Below are 21658 nucleotides of genomic sequence, written 5' to 3'. Positions count from 1 at the left end.
AGGTAACTGTCATGTTCCGAAGAAGGTGGATAAGTTCAGGTCAGCCAAGATGCTAGCGTTTCTGCTGGAGGCCTCTCGGGCATGCTCCATTTACAGCTCCTCTTAGGGGTGGCATCCTCGGGATACAGATGTCCTGTTAAGTTCCCTCCTTGGGAAAGCGTCAGCTCTGACACTGGGGTGATGTAAGGGTGGGCCTGGTACTCCTGGAGTCCTGCTCTGGAGTAGTGAGCCAGCTTGGTAAGGGACGTCTTAGTGGAGACAGGCTCCACTAAGCTCAGGGTCCAAGGTTAAGAGTTAAATCTTGCTGAAGGCATGTGAACACTTGTCTTGGGTGTGGTGCTCCCCAGGAGGAGGAGCCCTGGAAAATATGCAGCACTCTCAAGTCCTCCAGGTCCAAGTTCTGATGCTTTCCTTCCACGGCTAGCAGTGGGCACGGGTGCACCTCATGGGGCAGGAGGCTCCCAGACAGACGAGCATGGACAGCCGTGTGAGCCTTCCTTCTGCAAACCAAGGAGCCAAGCCTGGTAGGGCAGGCTCATGACCTCTGCCACTTTGAAAGGCCAGCCTATTCTACCGCGTGAGTTTAAGGTCAGCCTGAGCAACTCAGACGGCCTCAAAATACAAAGTAAAATGAGGGCTGGAGACGGATGTCACTGGGTGCTGCAGAGCACTTGCCTAATGTGTGACGGATGTCACTGGGTGCTGCAGAGCACTTGCCTAATGTGTGAGGCCCCGAGTTCAGGCCCTGGTACTATATAAATAAAGAACTGTATAAGCCTAAGTATTACCTGGAGGTGATAATATATACGGCATTTTTCAAAAATATATGTTATAAAAATGTTGAACTCTTCTGTGTTTTAGAAACCTAAGCAAATCATTAGAATTACTAAGTCAAACTCGGCAGCGCTGGCAGAAGCAACCCACATATGGAAGTCAGTGTGGCAGCGATTAGACAAGCTGAACGGTCTCCTAGTCACAGAACAGTCAAGGCTGCAGAAGAAAAGCAAAGGCTTTCTACAAGAACAGAGTCATCATTTCAAGTTCCCAGGCAGAATACTGAGCTAAGACTAGTCAAGGCACTCTTATAGAAACAAGAGTTAGAGAATGGAATAGACCTGCCCTGTGAGTTATAAAGGAAAAGCAAACTTGGATAATTAACTAAAGATTCCTATCAATGCCTACAGCAGAACAGAAGGGGTCTTACACACTGTAGGTGAGGTTTCAAGTGGTGTATGGGGGACAAAGCTGATGACGCTTTCCAACAGTGAGTGAAGTCAGACCACCCCACTCCACCCCCACCCCCACCATGCTATGCACATTATCATTCCTCAAATGGAAAAAGCCAAAGGAAAATTACAGACAAATTACAACAGGGGCCTCAAAGCGGGGCTACAGATGAGCCATGACAGAATCCCTAGTTTGTGCCCCCCCCCATTCTTTTTATCTTATAAAGAAAGCATACTTTTATTTACTGGGTATCATGTTTTGTTTAAGAATGCATGCTTTTAGAACTATTATGGAACGAACAAACAACTTGTGGGGACAAGAATTTCTGAGTGCTCACATGAACAACAAACTGGAAAACAGAGCCAAATTAAATTCCCGAATTTCAATAAAAAGTGACGTAGAGTAAAGCATTACGGACATGACCCCACGCAGAGCTGTTTCTCCACCACATAAGCTGCAAGCTAGAAATGCCCGCCCCCTCTTTAAAGCTCCGAAGACCAGTCAACACTAACAACTGGTTAAACAAAGAAAACCAAAAAAAAAAGTGTCTGGGCTCTGTCTTTATTTTGTTAGATGCCATGCATAGCATTAAAGTTCTCCCTAGGTCCCCATTTTTTATATCTGAGATGGGACTCTCACTACGCAGGTTTACCTAGAACTATCCATCCTCCCGGACCTTCTCACTCCCCCTGCCTGGGTGTGGGGTCACAGATGTGGGCAGCTTACACAGCCTGACCAAAATGTCAATCTTTTACATACCAAAAGGCACCAGAAAGTTAAAAAGCATGCTGTCAACTCAATCACCAAAGAAGTTAACAGACATGAGTTAGGGGTACAATGAGGAGGCCCCTTTGCTCCAAGTATTAGCGTGGACAATTAGAATCTAGCCATCTGGGGTGGTTGCTTGATGGGGTAAATCAGACCTTCCTCAGTCTGAGCCCCGAGTTGAGGTTATGTTCCTTGTTCCTTAAAAGCCACTGCTGGGTATAAAACTTTAGAGACGCCCTGTGAAGTACCTGTTTCCAAGCACCCTCCAGCCTATTCCCACCATGAACAAGCAGTCCTCATCCTTCTGTTTACAGTTGTAACCCCCCTTTCCTGTTGAGCCACTGCATTCAAGAAACTCTCTCTCCCTTTCTCTCTCTCTCTCTCTCTCTCTCTCTCTCTCTCTCTCTCTCTCTCTCTCTCTCTCTCAGGTGGTAATTACAGGTTCCATTTAAATGAGGACATTTGCTATGAGCTTTGAAAGAATTTTCCCCATTCCCACATCCAGTAATTAGGACCTTTAAGCACCAAGAGTGCAAAGCTGCACAGATGTAAACAGAAGGTATACAAGAGGGCCACTCACTGGATGCAGTGGAAAGGGTCACTCCTGTACTTGCTGGATCTCAGCCTCGTGGGCTGGTGAGGCACGGCAGTATGAGTTGTTAGTACACAGCACATTCTAGACTAGAAGATGGAATCCACATCTCAATGGAGACACCACCCCAGCACCACCATTTATTCTAAACGTCAGTGGATTCCACTGTCCTGGTCTCGGTGTCTTGTGTTCTAAAGGACTGTGTGTAACATCAAGCTGATGGAGAAGGCATTCAGCCGGGCTTTGGGTGATGGTACGAGAAAACTCGGACAGGGATAGCAAACTCATCCCCTCAGCTGTAGAAGAGTAAAGAAGGCAAGCTGAATACAGCAAGCATGCATGCATTAATCCATTGCTCTCTGGACATAATACAACGAGTTCCTGCCACCCTGACTGCCCTGCAGTGATGAACTGTATTCTGACATTGTGAGACCCACCCACCCCCAAAAAAACATCTTTTCCCCTTTAAGTTGCTTTTGCCAGAGTGTTTTGTCATAGTAACAGGACAAAAACTAATAGTTTACTTGGCTTAATGATTCTGGTGGCAGGAAGTGAACTTGTGCAGAATGGCAGATGTGTTGAGGGAAGAAATAAGAGTGAGCAAGAACGCTGAATTCAGTTTAGAACCGTCAGCTCTCTTGGGATGTAATCGAGTCTCCTGAGATCTGCTCCACTCCCTTGAGACCATTAACTCATTCAGGAGGGTCAGGCCTCTAACTACACCACACCACACCACCACCACCACCACCACCACCACCACCACCACCACCACCACCACCACCACCACCACCACCACCACCCGCTTCTTCTAGGCCCCACCAAGTCATCACACCTCAACATGCTACACAGAAGATCAAGATTTTAGCGCATGTGCCTTTGGGAGGTATCCTCGAACCACATCAAGAGTATGGCAGAGCCCTCGCAACTTTCAGAGTCGGAGCAAGGCTCACGGTTAGCCACAAGCAGATACAGCAAGTACTACCAGACGCTACTACAAAATAATGCAAGAATATCAAAGGCAGATGGAATGGGATTTCAAAAAGTATTGAGTCTGGCTACTGCCTAGATAATGCAAATATATGGTGCAACCACAGTTTGGCTGCAGCATATTTAAATTCACAATAAATAGGGGACCTCCACCATCGATGTTGTGATTTCTAATAATCATGCTGGACACAACATACAATTTTCAGGGACAGAAAGCTCTGATGTCGCCTCCCAAAGCCAAGGAAACCACCTGGCATTTCCCCCTTTCCCTCCCTCCTCACAGAATAGTTCCCGGCTCTTCGGACGCCCTGTGTCAGCTCATCATGTAGGACCAGCAGCTCTCAGACCAATGCTATGTGGAGTGGTATCATCCTCAGCTGCTACCCTCATGCTGGCTCCATTACAGATGTACAACAAACCAAAGTCCAGCTGGACGGTACCCCCACCCTATCAGGGAGTAGCCAGCTGCCCTCTGCTGGTCACACAGGACCTGCACTTTAGTCTACTGTGTTACTCTGCCCTTTCTTACCCATGGGAAATTGCCCCTCTTATGGCATCTTCTTTTAAAAACCACACTTCTCACAGAAGATAGACAGTACTCTAAAGGCCAGCAGCAAAGCTGACCTCGAGAAGAATGTATTGGTATACTGCTAACAGCACCCTCTGAGGGGCTAACCCTGGAGCACTACAGCTGTGTGTGTGACTGGGAGAATGGATGGCCTCACAAGGCAACAGCTGTGTTATACTCTAACATCTATTATTATTATTATTATTATTATTATTATTATTATTATCATCATCATTATTATTATTGGAGGGGGTTCAAGATGGGGTTTCTCTGTGTAGTTTTGGTGCCTGTCCTGGATCTTGCTGTGTAGACCAGGCTGGCCTCGAACCCACAGAGATCTGCCTGGCTCTGCCTCCCGAGTGCTGAGATTAAAGGCATGCACCACCACTGCCCAGCACAGCCAGCCATTTTTATGATACATATTTGGCAATTTCCATTTTTTTGAAATGACTTGTCCTCCATATGGGGAGCCCATGTGTGAATGCCTTATAGTCAAGGATCCAATCTGGTATACAACTAAATTAACTTTTTTTGCAAATGCAAAGGACATCTGCAAAATCCTATCCCATACCCATAAAAACACACCAATGCTTCCAGCCACTGGCAGGCAACAGAGACTCAATCACCAATGCATCCCAGTATAAACAAGGACCATACCAATGTTCAGCATATCATGACAAGCCAGTCTTAGCCTACAGCCTAGCTTTCCAGGGGCCATCCTCCCCTTACCAAGAGAAGGTTAGACATCTAACAGTGATACTAATGTCCATCAAATGTAAGACACACCTCACACAAACATGGAAGCTGAGCCCATAACCAACTGAGATGCCCCAGATGCCATGATGGTAGATAAACCATAGGCTTGTTTCACTGTCCTATCACAGGCTCTGATTCCTACCACTGAGAACTGCACGGCATCATGACTTTACCTTGACGGGAACACAGAGAATACAGGTGGCAAGGGCAGCCCCAGGGTCCTGAGAGAGAATCCAACCGCCTCACTTAGCTCAAGGTTTCATCCATCTAACCCCAGACAGTATTTGCTGTATTCAATTTTGGTTGGAAATTCCAGTGGGATTTTATTGAGCAGAAGAACGCCACCCTAACAACTCCCCCTCACAAACTCCATTAGAGCCAGCCCCAGGGGTCATTCATTTGTAGTGCAGCAGCACAGTGTGTATGAGGTTCACCACACAATGAACAGATCCCATGTCCATGGAAATATCCACATGCAAGGCTATTCTGGGACTTTGCACAGAACCTTTGTGCACTTCAGGGAGCATGGTTTCAAAGGATGAGTGCTGCCATTTGCTAGTTAGCTGCGAACCAGTTGACACAGCTTACTATATTTTACCCTAAGATTTTTTTAAAAAAGATTTGTTGTTGATATTGCTATTTTATTTATATGTAGGTGTGTGTGTGTGTGTGTGTGTGTGTGTGTGTGTGTATCTACACATAAGTATATATACACAAGTGTAGGTGCTTGAAATTCTGCCTTGTGTTGCACATGGTGGCTTACATCTATAAAACCAGGAGATAGAGTCAGAAGGAATGTCATAAATTAGGGACCAGCCTGGGCTATACAATGAGTTGCAAGCCAGCCTGGCTACAAGGTGAGACCCTATCTCAACCCTGACCCCAACAAAAAAATTCACCACCACCATTGCCACATGACTTCCTCATCACTGCCTGTCTGTACAGATCTCCAGGTCTCTATGGTTGGTACTGAGATTAAAGGCTCCTGTTACTACGTCTGGCTGTGTCCTTGAACACACAGAGACTCTGCCTGCCATGTGATAGGATTAAGGGCGTGTGCTACCACCACCTGACTCTGTTTATGGCTTGCTTTGACCTCTGACCCCCAGGCAACTTTATTTATTAACATACAAATAAAATCACATTTCAGCACAAATAAAATATCACCATACAACAGATAAACCTTGGGCTATAACAAGCCAAGCTGCTGCTGCTCTTCCAAACTCTCTGATCTAGGGACTCATGTGCCTGGCTGAACTGTGGTTTCCTATGTGACCGTCCCAAACCTCAGGATCTCAGAATATGTTTTCAAAAAGAGTCATTAAGGAAGTAATTAAATTGAAATAAGTTTTGTTTGTTTGTTTGTTTGCTTTTTCGAGACAGGGTTTCTCTGTGTAGTTTTGGTGCCTGTCCTGGATCTTGCGCTGTAGACCAGGCTGGCCTTGAACTCACAGAGACCCACCTGGCTCTGCCTCCCGAGTGCTGGGATTAAAGGCATGCACCACTGCCGCCTGGCTGAAATAAAGTTTTAAGTGTGGACTCTAATTCAGTATGGCCTGGGTCCCTTTAAGAGGAAATTGACACACTCACACACACACAAAAGAGTAAAGAGGCCTTAGGAGAAACCCACCACACCCACACCCACACCTCAACCTTAAGCCTCCGCCCCCACTGCAGTGAAGGGATGCAGTTACTCAGCTCCTTGGCCTGTGACTTTGTTGTAGCACACTGAGCTAATGTGTGCTCCAGTCCTGCTGCAGAAAAGCACCCCATAAGCACATGACCCTCCCTGCTGCCCCTTCCCTCCACACTTGGGGTGTGGACCCCCACTTTGAGGGAATTCTCTCCTTGGCAATCTACCCAAGTGCCACTTACATGTTGTATTCTATCACCTCTGGTCCTATCTTTTCCTCAATCTACCTCAAAACCCTCACATTACATTTATGTTTATATTTACATACACCTATATCATATTCAACCACGTTTTGGATGACTGACATATTGTCATTGCTGGCAATTGAGATGTATAGCAGCAGGCATCATAGCTGAAAACTAAAAGTAATGATGGCTGTATGCTGAGGCTCTCCACAAAGCCACGGATTCCTAAGAACAGACAAGCTGTGAACATCTAAGTTTGTGACAAGCATGACATTACACATGAGACCCTACAGGCTTATAGGCTGTACTGATAGATTCACATAGATATCACAGGAAGATATCACGACAACCTTCTGAATTAACAAACTACTATTTCAAGGAGCTGGGAAGGAGCTTGGCCAGCAAAGTGCTTGCCATGCGAGCATGTGGAATTGAGTTTTATCCCCAGCAGACAGCTTTGGTTGTGTGTGGGAGCACACACCTGTAATCTAGAGTTGGGGAGGCGCAGGTGGGGTATCACTGAGGCTTGCTAGCCAGACAGTCTAGCCGAAAGAGTGAACTCCAGCTTCAGCGAGAGGCCCTGTCTCAAAAATTAAGATGAATTAATTTTGTGTTACACCTGAAGAGAATTCCATCATGTATATATGTACAACATTTTCGTTGTCCATTCATCATTTTAAGGACATAAAGGTTGTATTTTCTAGCTATTGTAAACAGTATCAATGAACATGGCTGAGCAAGTATCTGTGGAGTAGGGTGTTGAGTCTTCAGGCACCTGGGAAGGAGTGGTAGAGCTGGGTCGTATGGTAGATTTATTTTTTAGCTTTCTGTTCATTTCCAACACCAATTTCCCTAGTGGCTGCCCAGTTTGCAGTCCCCCCAACAGTAAGTGAGGATTCCCCTTTTCCCACATCCTCGCCAACATTGGTTGTCAGCTGTTTTCTTGACATTAGCCATGCTGACGGGGGCAAAATGAAATGTCAAAGTGATTTTAATTTACATTTTCCTAATTGCTCAGCATACTGAACACCTCTAGATATTTTCAGGTAAATGAATGGAACCAGAACGTACAATTCTGAGGTGACCCTGACCCAAAAAGACAATCTTTGTGTGTTCTCAATGTGGATCCTAGCTCCAAATCTTTACAGTCTATCACCTGGAGTAACAGTGAACATCAGGGAAACAAAGGGCCCTTGGCAGAGCTCTAGCAAGGGGAAGAGTGGGACATGGTGCAATGAAGGGGAGACTACAGGAGGGACTTACCTGGGAGGGGAGAGAGACACAGAGGGAGAGGGAGGAAGGTGGGATAAATAATACTAAGGATGTCTGAAAAAGCAGTAAGTAATCACATTATTTCATGCCTACTTAAAATTATACACACACACATGCCAGGCAGTGGTGGCACATGCCTTTAATCCCAGCACTTGGGAGGCAGAGCCAGACAGATCTCTGTGAGTTCAAGGCTAGCCTGGTCTACAGAGCGAGATTCAAGACAGGCACCAAAACTACACTGAGACTCCCCAAACAATAGAAGCTATTTCCATTGCCTTTGGTTGCCCCCTAGAAATTAAAGGTAAGTCTCTATTGCTGAAGACACCACACATGTGAGACACAGGACTTGGAGGAACCAAGCTGGAACCAACCTGAAAGCCTCTTCTTCCCAAGGACCAGCTCTTACAGTACCAGAAGAAGGGAGCTCTGTAAGAAGCCAACGGGAGAGAAGCAACAGAACTCCTACTGTCCGTAACACCTGTTACCAAACCAGTGACCAGAATGGCAAGACATCCCCAAAGATGAAACAGCTGTACTTACATCCTGAGGTAATCCAATCAAGGCCCAGTCAATGGAGGGAATTCATGTCCATTACTCATGCTGGTGAGGCCATAGGCCCAAAAGAGAACCAACTGCTGCCACCTCACTAAGCCAGTATAATTTCTAACTGCATTCCAAATATTTACCTATACCCACAGGTAAGTGTGGCACTTACTCCTCGCCAAATAAGTATCTTTCTGCAGCAGATGGAGACCCATTACAGAAAGCTACAAATGGCCAGAATGCCAGACTGACTGAATGGCTTGACCACTGATACATCTACAACACAATCGCTACACCTAAGCGTCAAGGAACATGCAAAGTGGGGAGTGGACAGAGGGATCTGAAGAGCCAGAGAACCAGGATGGGGTCTCTGTTGCTGGACAATGCTTTCTACACATGACAAGGAAGCTGCACCCAAGAAGTCTCCATAAAATGGTTGCTGAAACAAGGACTTAACAATGACAATACCAATATACATGCCAACATGCGTGGCATGGGTGACTTCTCATGGCTCTTCACCCCTAGAAGAGCTACAGGAAACTGATGGTTGCTTTGAGAGGGAGAATCAGTCTTCTCCATGAGCCAGCCCACTGAGAGGTTAGCCAGTCCCAAGAGGTCATCCCTAAACACATACGAGTAATATTAAATATCTCAGCAGACTGTCATTATAAACTTTATACATACATATGTAAACATAAAATATATGTGCATGTGTATAATTAAAGAAAAAGACGCCATTCCACTGAGTGTGATGCACAAACCTTAAGTCTCAGCACTCAGGATAATTCAAAGGCTGCTGGGTCTTTGTGAACTCGAAGCCAGCCTGGTCTACATGGTGAGTTCCAGGACAGAGCCAGTGTTACATAGAGAGACCCTGTCTCAATATGGATTTCTTCTGCCACGTTCCCCAAGGCTTCAGTGAAGAGACAGTGTTGTATGTTTATCAAGTGGGACAGGAAGAACGAGTGGGTGGGACCTCGAGGTATTGGAGGAAGGAGAGGGAAGGGAAAATGATGAAAATATAGTACTCATATATGAAATTCTAAAAAATAAAAGGAGGAAGAGTCAGGAAGACACTCAAGGTGGACCTCTGCCTCTACTCACAGGCACACACTCTCTCACACACACCCAAAAACATGCCCACACGCACATACACATTCTCATTCCTTCTCTCTCTCTCTCTCTCTCTCTCTCTCTCTCTCTCTCTCTCTCTCTCTCTCTCTCTCTCTCTCTCTCACACACACACACACACACACACACACACACACAGAGTTATTCCCAGTTCATAGTTGGAAAATCTAAGTTACCATTTATAAATATTTGTTAAATAAATATTAGGCAACTTGCCTCTTATCAAATGGAAATGTTTAGCACAATTTGATTGGGACTCCAGATCTATTTGACAGCAGAAGCTAAACAAGTAAGACATGCAGCTCAGTTTGGGCTTTTGAAAGCTGGATTATGTTTGCTTGACAAACCACGTGATGAGAAGCTGATATGGATGTACCACGCTTTCAGAGTCTCTCTAAACAAGAAGGTGGGAGATAGCCATGCTACATGCAAACATATGTCCAAGCCCTGAACATTTACCTTGTATGGATTCTGACTATTGTGGTAATATTTTATTTGTGCTCTAACAAATAAAGCTTGCCTGGGGATCAAAGGAAAAAGCCCGCCACTATATTAAACATAGAGGTCAGGCAGTGGTAGCACACGCCTTTAATCCTAGCATTCGAGAGGCACAGATTCATTCAGATCTCATTGAGTTCCAGGCCACACTGAAAACAGAGCCAGGCATGGTGGCACATGCCTTTAACCCCACAGCACTAGTTAACCATAGAGGTCTGGAGGTCTGTACAGACAGGAAGTGATGTAGCTGGGCAGAGAGAGGAAGTAAGATGGCAGGGCACAGAAAGGTATGTAAGGTGTGAGTATACAGGGAAGTAGCTCTCTTGGGCTTAGGTAAGAACTTGTGGCTGTGGTTTGTTCTATTCCTCTGATCTTTCAGCTTCCACCCCAATATCTGGCTCCAGGTTTTTTATTAGTAAGATCATCTAGCAATTCATGTTACAGACTGTTGTGTCTTTTCTCTGGTACTCTACAAAAACATTTCAAAACAGAGCCATGGAGCCTTAGTGCCAAAGAATTTAAAGCCTGCAAGTTATTTGGTTCAGTTTCACATTACAGCCTTGGAAAAACAAACTGGATGAGAACTTGCTGAAATAATGAGATTAGCGAGAGAGGTGGGAAGGGACCCGGCTCCGCTACAGTGACAGGAATAACTGTGAAGAGAGCAAGCTACACACTAAGGGGTATAAGGAATGTCTGCCGTGTGACTTACGCATGGACTCTTAATCACCACACAGTCGCTGTTGTCTTCGTCCTGAATAAAGCAGTTTCTGAGCAGGGTCACGTGGGCAACATACGCCACATCTATATTTGAATTGATACCTCTTACAGACCCGCAGTTACATCTTTTCCCACTATTACATTATTTCCATCTTAATTTCGGCATCAACTCTTACTTATTCATATTACTGAAGCTATAGACATGGAATTAAAATGATGTCAAATGAGAAGAGAACAAGAACCAGGCAAATGTAACATGTATTTTATGATAAGCATCAGAAAGAACTAAAAATAGCTCAGCTTTATTTTTGTCTCAAGGAAAGCTTGTAAAAAAAATAAGGTGCGCATTGCATGTCACCACTCTGAGCTGTAAAGACACGGAATCACCTGGAAAAGTCAACGCGTGTTCTCTTTTGTGGGAGAGATCAAGGGTTGTTTCGAAGACGTCCCATTCACATCCTCAGTTCAAGTCTTATTTTTGGCTTCTTGTTTCTTTTTTACTGCTTTCTTTGGTTATATGGAGACAATGGAGACTCGATGGTTCTGGATTTGAAGCTTTCAGATGAATCCTTCACCTGCAGCGGCAACCGTCACCACAGTTCCCTCTGAGGAAAATAACCAGTTGTCTTCTGGAGCTTCACCAGAAACTTCTTCAGCGCCGCTTTCTCTTTGTCAATCTCCCTGAAGCGAAGGGCTAGAGCTTTCTGGAGTTTCTGAATGTGAAGCTTGGTTCTCTTTTCCTCTCCGAGGTTGTTCACAAGGGCCTTCCGCAGGTTCGAGGGGTCGCCTCCAGTTTTGATGTTCGTTTTTCTCACCATGCCGCCCATTCCACCCAGTCTGTAACTGTGGCCGAGGAGGCTCGAGGAGGCTCGAGGCAGGGCAGGGCAGCTGCCTGTAAGTGTCTCTGTAAAGTGATTCTTCTATGGTTTGGAATAAAGAACCAGAGTGGCATGGAAACAGAGCCTCACGGAACCCTGGAGCTGAGTGACATCAGGACCTCTAGCCCCAAACTCTAAGATTCAGTGCTCAGGAGACAGTTTTGAGCTAGGAGATTCACCATTCTTACTCTAGGAACATAGATGAGTATATCTGAATGCCAGACTGGCAGTCAAATACCTACTGCCACTTTGTGTTTGGACTTGATGCCACATGGTAAGTGCCTTAGGTGGTCATAATCAGGGCCAGAATGTTTATGTTTATGGGGAGAAAAATTAGAAGGCTGATTCAACAACTGGGTTAGTTTCAAAAGTGATTCATTCTCATATGTATGTGTATTTACACATATACATTTATATATAATACACATATATAATATCTATAATCATACTATATATATTTATGTTTAATATATTATTTTCTTTTACATATTATGTTATGATATTTATATGTACAATATATATTCCAAAATGGAAATATATCTTTATTACGATATATATTTCTGTTACAGAAAGAACTAAAATGAAGACAGTAGCAAAGGTATATGTATGCTGATACACGGGACTGGGATTGGAGAGATGATATGAACCTGTGATTTTTCTGAATCAGTATGAATTCATGGTTGTATCTGTCGGTCAGTACAAACCATAGTTCTACTGTCAGCACAGCAGGGACGGATCACCACTCTAAAACTGTCACCCACGGTCACTCACGGCAGCCCAAGGGGCTCTTCTAATCTCTAAGAGATTTCAATTTCAGCAGAGCCAAGTCCTTCACACCGAGCAGAATCGCAGTGTGACCAACCGAGTGTGACTAATCTCAGTGTGACCAATCTCAGAATCAACCAGTGTAAGCAACTGCAGTTTATTAAAAGACATTTGAAACACAGATTTTTACGAATGAGTAAAAATCTTGGAAAGAAAGTAAGCCACACTAGAGACCATGAATGTGTTTTTCAAAGGAGAAACACATTGAAATGTCTTGACAGTGAACACACATGCTGTTTTGGTGGGCCTCAACTGACATCTGAAAGGGTTGCTAGGAAGTCTCCACACACTTGAAAAATTTCTTAAAATAACGAGAGGCTATTTTAACACACTGGCTGCCTGGCAGTGGACAGTCATGAGGTTGGCTCTGTGAGGAAGCCCGATTTGATCAGGGGGCAGAGGTCAGTTTTGCATACAGTGGCAGAGGAATGGAGTTTCTGGAGAGGACAGAGAACAGGCCCTGGAGGGCTGGAGAAACAGGAGGCTGTAAGAAAGAAAAGATGGGCAAGTCCCCTCTGCAAGTCACCAGGGAGGGGTGCTCTGGACGGGAGATAAAACTGGAAGCCACTAGGGTTGTGGGGTGGGGATGAGGGTGGGGATGAGGGTGGGCAGGATATGTTCCTTTAATGTAAAGGAGGCTTTCTGGTTGAGATTTCCCAGAAGATTAAAGTCTGTAAATGGGAGCATAGAAAGGGCTTAACTAAATGTTAGTTGTTCTGGGATTACTGATTCTCAGCTGACAAGGGTCAGCTTCAACCAGGTCCTGAGTGACAGATTCCTTCCCCTTCTGTGTCCCCATAATTTGTCCGTGTGTGTGTGTGTGTGTGTGTGTGTGTGTATGTGTCTGTGTCTGTGTGTACATGCTTATGAAGACACACATGTATGGAAGCCAAAGGAACACTTTAGTTTTGAGGCAGGGTCCCTAGATCACCTGGAATTTGCCAAGGAGGCTGGGTAGCAAGTCTCAGGGGTCTCTTGTCTGTAGATGTAACCAACCGTCTTATTAAATAAGAAACACAGAAACAATGTAAAAGAGAAAGCCGAGAGGTCAGAGCTCAGAGCTAAAATCTCACCCTTCCTCCTGCTGTCCCAGCTTCGCGAAAAGAGACCTACTTCCTCTCGGTTCGTATTTTTAAAGTATGTTGTTCTGCCTTCTCATTGGTTGTAAACCCAAACACATGACTGCCTCGTCACTGTCTGAATGTACAGCCCCCTAGGTCTTAAAGGCATATGTCTCCAATGCTGGCTGTATCCCTGAACACACAGAGATCTTATGGGATTAAAGGCGTGTGCCACCACCGCCACACTCTTGCTATGGCTCTAATAGCTCTGACCCTGAACACACAGATATCTATGGGATTAAAGGCGTGTGCCACCACCGCCACACTCTTGCTATGGCTCTAATAGCTCTGACCCCCAGACAACTTTATTTATTAACATACAATCAAATTAATATTTCAGTATAAATCAAAATAATATTTCAATACAATTAGATTACCACCACATTTCCCCTTTTCTATTTTAATAAAAAGAAAAAAAGCAAAAGGTTATGACTAACAAAAGAAAAACTATATACAAAAGTACAATAACTATATACAATATATACAAGTAATAAATACCTAAACAGGTATTTGACTAATCAGAGAAAATAATTCCATTATCTATCCTATTTTGATAATTCCAAGATGTATCTAATGTACTTTCTATCCTAATTAATTTTCAACTATAACTAACTAATCTTCAACCATAACTAACTAATCTTCAACTCCCTCAGAGACCCAAGAAGGGAATAATATTAGCTAACAAAAATAAAAACAAGAAGTGCATGCAAGCAACTTCCAAAAAAATTGTGAGTTGACAGAAACAGCCAGCTGCCTGGGCAGTCACCTGAGGTTTCTCCGCAGTGTTGGGGCATCATCTTCAGCCTATAGGCTTAGTGTATCTGACAGACTCATTTGTGAAGTAGGATGTACACAAGGTCAACAGTTCAACCTCACATTGGGTGAGAGCAGTCCACGTACCAGAAACACCTGAATTCCACTAGTGTCCTGTCATGATTCAGGATTTTAAATTCTGGAAATTGTTGACAGTTTTTTAATTCAGCTGTCCATTCTTCTTGGCTGTGTATATATGGCTTCATCTCAGCATCCCCTTCTTCTCCACATCCCTCTATTAAATGCCAGTCTACTTTTGAGAGGCATGAGCTTTCAGCTGCTGTTCCATTGTACAACAGAATCCATCGGCCCTCTGCCTGTTAAGCTGCCTTCGAAGAAAAGGGCACCGTACCTTTTCCGGATGCGAAGGCCACTTCAGGGATGGGGCCATATTGTCCTGGCCTCAGAAGATGCCTTTTGATAAAGCCATAACCACACTTGTTTTGGCAAGAATCAGTAGTCCCTTGTTTCGTGATCTGTCTGTCCATTTTGTCCTGTTGATTCGAGGATACTTTGTTGTCCAGTGGCTAACTTTTGCCAGAATGAAAGTTGACTCCATATGCAGTTTCTTCAATGCCCATATTTTCTCTAAAGTAGATTGGTACTGCCAGGAGCCGACATGTCTCAAAAAAGAAAAATTTTCTAAGTTATTAAAACATTTTAAATGCCATATTCTGTAGATCTCTGAAGGGTTTGAAGATGACCTGTCTAAAACATCTCTGCTCAATTTTTAAAACATATCTAATATGACTACAAGTTCTATGATAATGTCTAACTACTAGCTTTCATTTCTTTATATCCTAATAGTTGATAATAATAACATTCAAGGATCAGAAATTTGCATTCCATTGTTAAATGGATGGAATAAATACAATTAGAAATATACATATAGCATTTTCTAACAATATCAGTTTCAAATTTGTGTACAATATAAAACAATTCAATCCAATGTAAAGTATTTAAAACTAGTAATTGTCTTTTTCTTTTCTTTCTTTTCTCTTTTTTTTTTTTTTTTAAACAAGAACTTTAAATCTAATCTCCTTTGCTTAGCCTTTTTCCTAACCCTTGACAATAACTTGTAACCAACCCCCCTAAATACTGAAAATTATCCCAGACCCAAAACCCATTAAAAAGACCAAAAAACCACCTGCCCCACACCACCTCTTTGGGAATGTGGGCGTCGTATTCTTAAAATTGCTTCCTGCTGGGTATGGGCGAAGTTTTCTTTATCCTGAAAGAAAAATTTTAGGTTAATTGTCAAATTCTAAGAGAGGTAACTATATCCTTCACTATCCAGTCTGTGTATAATGCCAAAGTTCAGGGTTTATCTCAAGTCCTTATTCAAGTAGTCTTTGAGACTGGATCATCTCAGCTAGTCATCTCAAAATTGCTCTGAGCACCTTGTAGTTCAAAGCTGATCTGTGGATGATGTTTGTCAGCTTAATGATATTATTATTGTCCACGTGGAATTGTTGTTGTTGTGGGGTCCCATCTTCTTTCTGGAGACTTCAGTTGATATTAGGCCTGGCCGTGATTTCCTGCAGAAAACTCATAAGAGACTCGAACACAAAAACATATATATGCAGCTAGCCTTTTTTCTAGAATTAGTTAGTACTCTATGTGACCATTCATATCTTAACAAAGTTTAAAATGTATATATATATATATTAATCTTGTAAATTTTGATATAAAATTTATACTTTGAGAAAAGTTTAAAGAATCAGAATAGAATCAAAGAGTTGAGATTAGTAATAGAATAGTCCCTTAATTAATTTTGCTTTTGTCCTGTACCATAGCAGAAGATGGCTCTTATTCTGGCATGATACAGGGAGTTTGCATTTTCCTTTTAACAACATGCTTGATTTTAAAGAAGGAGAGAGCCATTCTCCAACTCCAAAGTCAGCTTTAAATTTTAATTGAACTGGGACTGTTAGAAGACCAATAGTGTTAAATCTTTAGAGAAAAGCAGAAACAAACATTTAGGAAGACATAAAATTTTTTTTTTTTAGATAATATATACCCATACACCGTTTCACTCTGTTTCTTGGGATAGATGATTTGTCCCTTTTCTTCAGTTGTCTCATTTGTCCAGTGTTCTTCAGATTCCTTAACCTTCATTCTCCTAAAAGACAAAAACAAAAACCTTTCCCCAAGACTAATTTTGGGGATGTTCCTTTTTGGCAAGTTATTATCTGATGAAATGAAAAGGCATGTTTTATTGATACAAGTTAGTTTAAATTGGATGTTCATGCTGGTTGATGAACTATCACCTCCTCTAATTAAGAGGTCTCTCTTGTTCAAATCGAACCTTTATCAATTTTGATGGTACCCACAGCTTATCTTCTCCTGTAGAAACAAAAGCAAAACCACGTCCCCAATGTAATACATACCCTGGTTTCCATTCTGAGGTCAGCACATCCTTAAAGTATATAGGCTGATTTAATTCTGTAGTTTTTTCTATTATCCAATGTCTCTCTGCAGCTGTTGTTCCTTTCTCATTGGCATTCAGAAAATTCAAAGTTAGAAGAGCATTATGCAGTCTATTTCTGGGGGTTTTTGTTACCCATTTCTGTTTATTTAGCATATCCTTTAGAGTTCTGTTTGATCTTTCTATAACTGCTTGACCTGTAGGATTATGTGGTATGCCTGTAATATGCTTTATATTGTAATAAGCAAAAAACTGTTTCATTTTAACAGAGACATATGATGGAGCATTGTCAGTTTTGATTTGTGCAGGTATACCCATGATGGCCATAACTTCTAGCAAATGAGTGATTACAGAATCAGCTTTTTCAGAACTCAAAGCAGTTGCCCATTGAAATCCTGAATAAGTATCGATAGTGTGGTGTACATATTTCAATTTTCCAAATTCTGCAAAGTGAAACACGTCCATCTGCCAGATTTCATTTCTCTGAGTACCCTTTGGGTTACATCCTGCTGGTAATGGCGTCTGATTGTAGAAGGAACAAGTAGGACATTTCTTTATTATTTCTTTGGCTTGTTGCCAGGTTATGGAAAAATCCTTTTTTAAACCTTTACTATTAACGTGATGTTTTTTATGAAATTCTGAGGCCTCCAGCACATTTCCTATCAATAATTTATCAATCTCTTCATTGCCTTGTGCTAGAGGGCCTGGCAGACCAGTATGGGATCGAATGTGAGTTATATATAAAGGATGATTCCTTTTCCTGATTGTATCTTGTAATTGAATAAATAGTGAAGTTAATTCTGAAGCATCAGGGATAAATTCTGCAGTCTCAATATGTAACACCACTCTTTCAGCATACTGAGAGTCAGTTACTATGTTGAGAGGTTCTGAAAAATCCATTAATACCAACAGAATAGCATACAATTCTGATTTTTGCACTGAATTATACGGACTTTGAACCACTTTACTTAAATTTTCTGATTTGTAACCTGCCTTTCCTTCTTTGTTGGCATCTGTATAAAATGTACGAACTCCAGATATGGGTTTTTGCCGTACAATTCGAGGCAAGATCCATTCAGCTCTCTTTATAAGATCAATTCTATTGCTTTTGGGATATTTGCTGTTAATTTCTCCCAAAAAATTACTGCAAGCTCTTTGCCAAGGTTCACTTTCTGTCCATAATTTTTCAATGTCCTCCTTAGTTAATGGTACGACAATTTCTGCTGGGTCTATGCCTGCTAATTGACGAAGTCTCAATTTTCCTTTGTAAATCAAGTCAGAGATTTTTTCCACATAAGTTTTTAATTTTTTATTTGGTTTATTTGGTAAAAATATCCATTCCAATATAATATCTTCCCTCTGCATTAATATTCCAGTAGGAGAACGCCTAGAAGGTAAGATAACCAAAATGCAATCCAGCTTTGGATCAATACGATTCACGTGTCCTTCATGCACTTTCTTTTCTACCAAGGCTAATTCTTTCTCAGCTTCAGGTGATAATTCTCTTGGACTATTTAAGTCCTTGTCACCTTCTAAGGTTTTGAACAAATTAGTCAGTTCATCATTTTTTACCCCAACAATAGTTCGTAGATGAGAAATATCTCCAAATAATCTTTGAAAGTCATTAAGAGTCTGTAGTCTATCTCTCCGAATTTGCACCTTTTGGGGTCTAATTTTTTGTAGCTCTATTTTATATCCTAAATAATTAATAGAATCTCCTCTTTGTATCTTTTCAGGAGCAATTTGTAATCCCCAGCAAGGCAAAATTTTCTTTACTTCTTCAAACATTATTTCTAAAGTATCTGCATTTGAGTCAGCTAGTAAAATATCGTCCATATAATGATAAATTATAGATTTAGGAAATTTTTTACGTATCACTTCCAATGGCTGTTGTACAAAATATTGGCACAGAGTTGGGCTATTCAACATTCCCTGTGGGAGGACCCTCCATTGAAATCTTTTAACCGGTTGAGAATTATTATAAGTAGGCACTGTAAAAGCAAATCTTTCTCTGTCTTTTTCTTGTAAGGGTATTGAAAAGAAACAGTCTTTTAAATCAATAACTATGAGAGGCCATCCTTTTGGTAACAGAGTAGGCAAAGGCATCCCAGATTGTAGAGAACCCATTGGCTGAATTACTTTGTTAATTGCCCTAAGGTCTGTTACCATTCTCCATTTACCAGATTTCTTTTTAATAACAAATACAGGAGAATTCCAAGGGCTGGTTGATTCTTCAATATGCTGAGCATTTAACTGTTCTTCTACCAGCTCTTCTAAAGCCTGGAGTTTCTCTGTTGTTAAAGGCCATTGCTGGACCCATACAGGCTTGTCTGTTAACCATTTTAAAGGTAGAGCTGTTGGTGTCTTTGGAAGATCATCAGTTATTGTGCCCTGTTCTTGTATAATATGGATGGCTGGTGACCACTCATTAGAACAATATCTTCTAATATTTCTCTCAGTAACATGTGCTAGTTTATGATTTGTTTCTGAGATTGGAGGGATGTTAATCTGAGTATTCCATTGTTGCAACAAGTCTCGACCCCACAGGTTCATAGTTATGTTAGCCACATATGGTTTTAATTTTCCTCTCTGTCCTTCTGGACCTATACATTCGAGCCATCTTGCACTCTGTTTCACCTGAGATAATGTCCCAATTCCTAACAGTTGAACGTTTACCTCCTGAAGAGGCCAAGTTGGATGCCAAAATTCTGGTGCAATTATGGTAACGTCCGCACCTGTGTCTACCAGACCAGACAACAAAACACCATTTATTTTTATTGTTAATTTTGGTCTTTGTTCATTAATAGAAGTTTGCCAAAAAATTTTCTTTATGTTTTCTCCTGAATTTTCTATTCTCTCTGTTTCATCATTCTGACCAGCATGATTTATTCCAATAGGCATTTGGTTATTTAATCGCTCTCCAGAGCAGGCATTTCCTCTATGGCTGCCGGAAAGGTTTGAACTGGATTTGCACTGGGGGCCTGCCTGAGGCCCCTCTGGGAGTTTCCCGAAGACTGAGGCAAAGGATTACCCTGTCTGTCCTTTGTTGATCTACATTCGTTGGTCCAGTGTTTTCCCTTACCACACCTTCTGCATACTCCAGAAGGAAGGGGCATTCTGTTGCCATTGTTCCTTGAAGAAACATTGTTTCTGGAAATGACCTGTCTACAGTCCCTTTTCAAATGTCCTTGCTTTCCACATCCAAAACATCTAACACTCCTCAAACCTTTTGAAATTACTTCTCCTACCCATGTATCATCATGCTCATCAGCTTCAACATTAATTGTTTCTCTAATCCAATCTTCCATAGGTGCAGATCTTGCCCTTAATGGCCTGATTATTCTTTTGCATGCTGCATTCGCATTCTCAAAGGCCAAAGCTTCAATTATTGCCTTACTAGCTTCTGATCCTGAGACCATTCTGTTTACTGCTGAAGCCAGTCTTTGTAAAAAATCTGTAAAAGACTCTTTTGGGCCTTGCTTCACCTTTGTAAATGACTCAGATTTTTTTCCTGGTTCCTCAACTTTGTCCCATGCATTCAAGGCTGTCGTTCGACATAAAATTAGGGTTTGGACATCATATAAACATTGTGCTTGTGCTGAAGCATATTGGCCTTCGCCCATAAGCTGATCCTGGCAAACTTGTACTCCTTTATCCCTCCATTGTTTTTCTATGTTTTTAGCCTCCTCCTTAAACCAAGTCAGAAATTGAAGTCTCTGGCTGGGTTCCAGAACACCTTGTGCGAGGTCCCGCCAGTCCTGTGGTACTATCCTATTATATGTTGACCAAGTGTTTAACATTTGCTTTACATATGGGGAATGCATGCCATAAGATACTATTGCCTCCTTAAACCTTTTTAAATCCAACATTTCAATTGGAGCCCAAGTATTTTGTGTAGCCATTTGATCAGGCATCTGCTGTACTGTTACAGGATAAATTAAGGGTGACTGTGTGAAAACAGGCTTTCTTTCTGCAACCTTATGATCCTGACTTGAAACAACTTCACTGTTAATTTCTTCTGTCTGAATTTTTACAGGTTTAACAAGTTCTTCTAACGCTGTTATCCTGGCACTTAAATTGACTATCTTTTTAAATATTAAAATGTGGATTATTATAGTGATGAGGTGCATAATTCCACCAATACTAATATTATATAGTTGTTCCATTGCCAGACTGCCTAAAATTTCGAACAAAAACCAATTTTCTTCCAATGTACACATAAAACCCATTTGTTTTTTAATGTGGAAAAAAATTCTCTTTTAGATAGTTTCCTTTAAAATATCTGATATATTATGACTTACCAAATCTGCGTAGAACAGTAGAAATCCGAGGGGATTTTCAAAGCAGCCACCTAGTGTCCCAGGTGTAAATCCAGAGAGAGAGAGAGAGAGAGAGAGAGAGAGAGAGAGAGAGAGAGAGAGAGGAAAGAGAGAACGCACAAGAAAGCGTAGCCGGCTAAAGCTTAAATGCAGCCACGTGTTCCCTCTTGTGCCGAGTCAAGGCTTGGGTCTGGCTTCCTTAAGCTCCGACCACGTGCGTTGGCTTTACAGGCAGAGCCCTGTTCGGCAGGGCAGGTCTGAGTTGTTTGTAGCACCGGCTTTAGGCAAGCTGCTCACAGACCTAGGCCCGGGCTAGAAGTTGCTACCTGGACTA

At 42.2% G+C, this 21658-nt stretch overlaps 2 protein-coding genes and 1 long non-coding RNA gene across 7 annotated transcripts in view; 1 reads left to right on the top strand and 2 right to left on the bottom strand.

The window, feature by feature from the left end:
- LOC107399398 (uncharacterized) overlaps nucleotides 1-21658 on the bottom strand; it is a 67493-nt gene that overhangs the window by 29651 nt on the left and 16184 nt on the right. The gene's annotated exons all lie outside the window — the stretch shown is intronic.
- Nucleotides 11202-12754, bottom strand: LOC143273220 (uncharacterized). Its single transcript, XM_076571585.1, has 2 exons — nucleotides 12656-12754; nucleotides 11202-11860 (listed from the first exon to the last, which is right to left on the bottom strand). The coding sequence occupies exons 1-2, from the start codon at nucleotides 12752-12754 to the stop codon at nucleotides 11531-11533; spliced, it is 429 nt and encodes a 142-aa protein (XP_076427700.1). The 3' UTR covers nucleotides 11202-11530.
- LOC102917380 (NUT family member 2-like) overlaps nucleotides 11909-21658 on the top strand; it is a 35610-nt gene continuing 25860 nt past the window's right edge. For 2 of the 5 annotated variants that reach the window (XM_076573316.1, XM_076573321.1), the window contains exon 1: nucleotides 11909-12092. The gene's annotated coding sequence lies outside the window, so the exon portion shown is untranslated. Of the gene's footprint in view, nucleotides 12093-12387; nucleotides 12417-21658 lie in introns of all 5 variants that reach the window. The other 3 variants (XM_076573320.1, XM_076573318.1, XM_076573317.1) reach the window with 3 other exon arrangements.

This window comes from Peromyscus maniculatus, chromosome 5 (genome assembly GCF_049852395.1).
Source record: "Peromyscus maniculatus bairdii isolate BWxNUB_F1_BW_parent chromosome 5, HU_Pman_BW_mat_3.1, whole genome shotgun sequence".
Lineage (NCBI taxonomy): Eukaryota > Metazoa > Chordata > Mammalia > Rodentia > Cricetidae > Peromyscus > Peromyscus maniculatus.
Note: the sequence above shows the minus strand (reverse complement) of the source record. Positions and strands in the feature narration are given on the sequence as shown.

Excerpts from the sequence above, each read along its gene's own strand:
- LOC143273220 (XM_076571585.1), bottom strand. The coding sequence starts at position 12,754 with ATGTCTTTTAATAAACTGCAGTTGCTTACACTGGTTGATTCTGAGATT. Across the intron at positions 11,861-12,655 it reads TCACACTGCGATTCTGCTCG|AAGAATCACTTTACAGAGAC; the intron begins GTGTGAAGGACT and ends TCCAAACCATAG.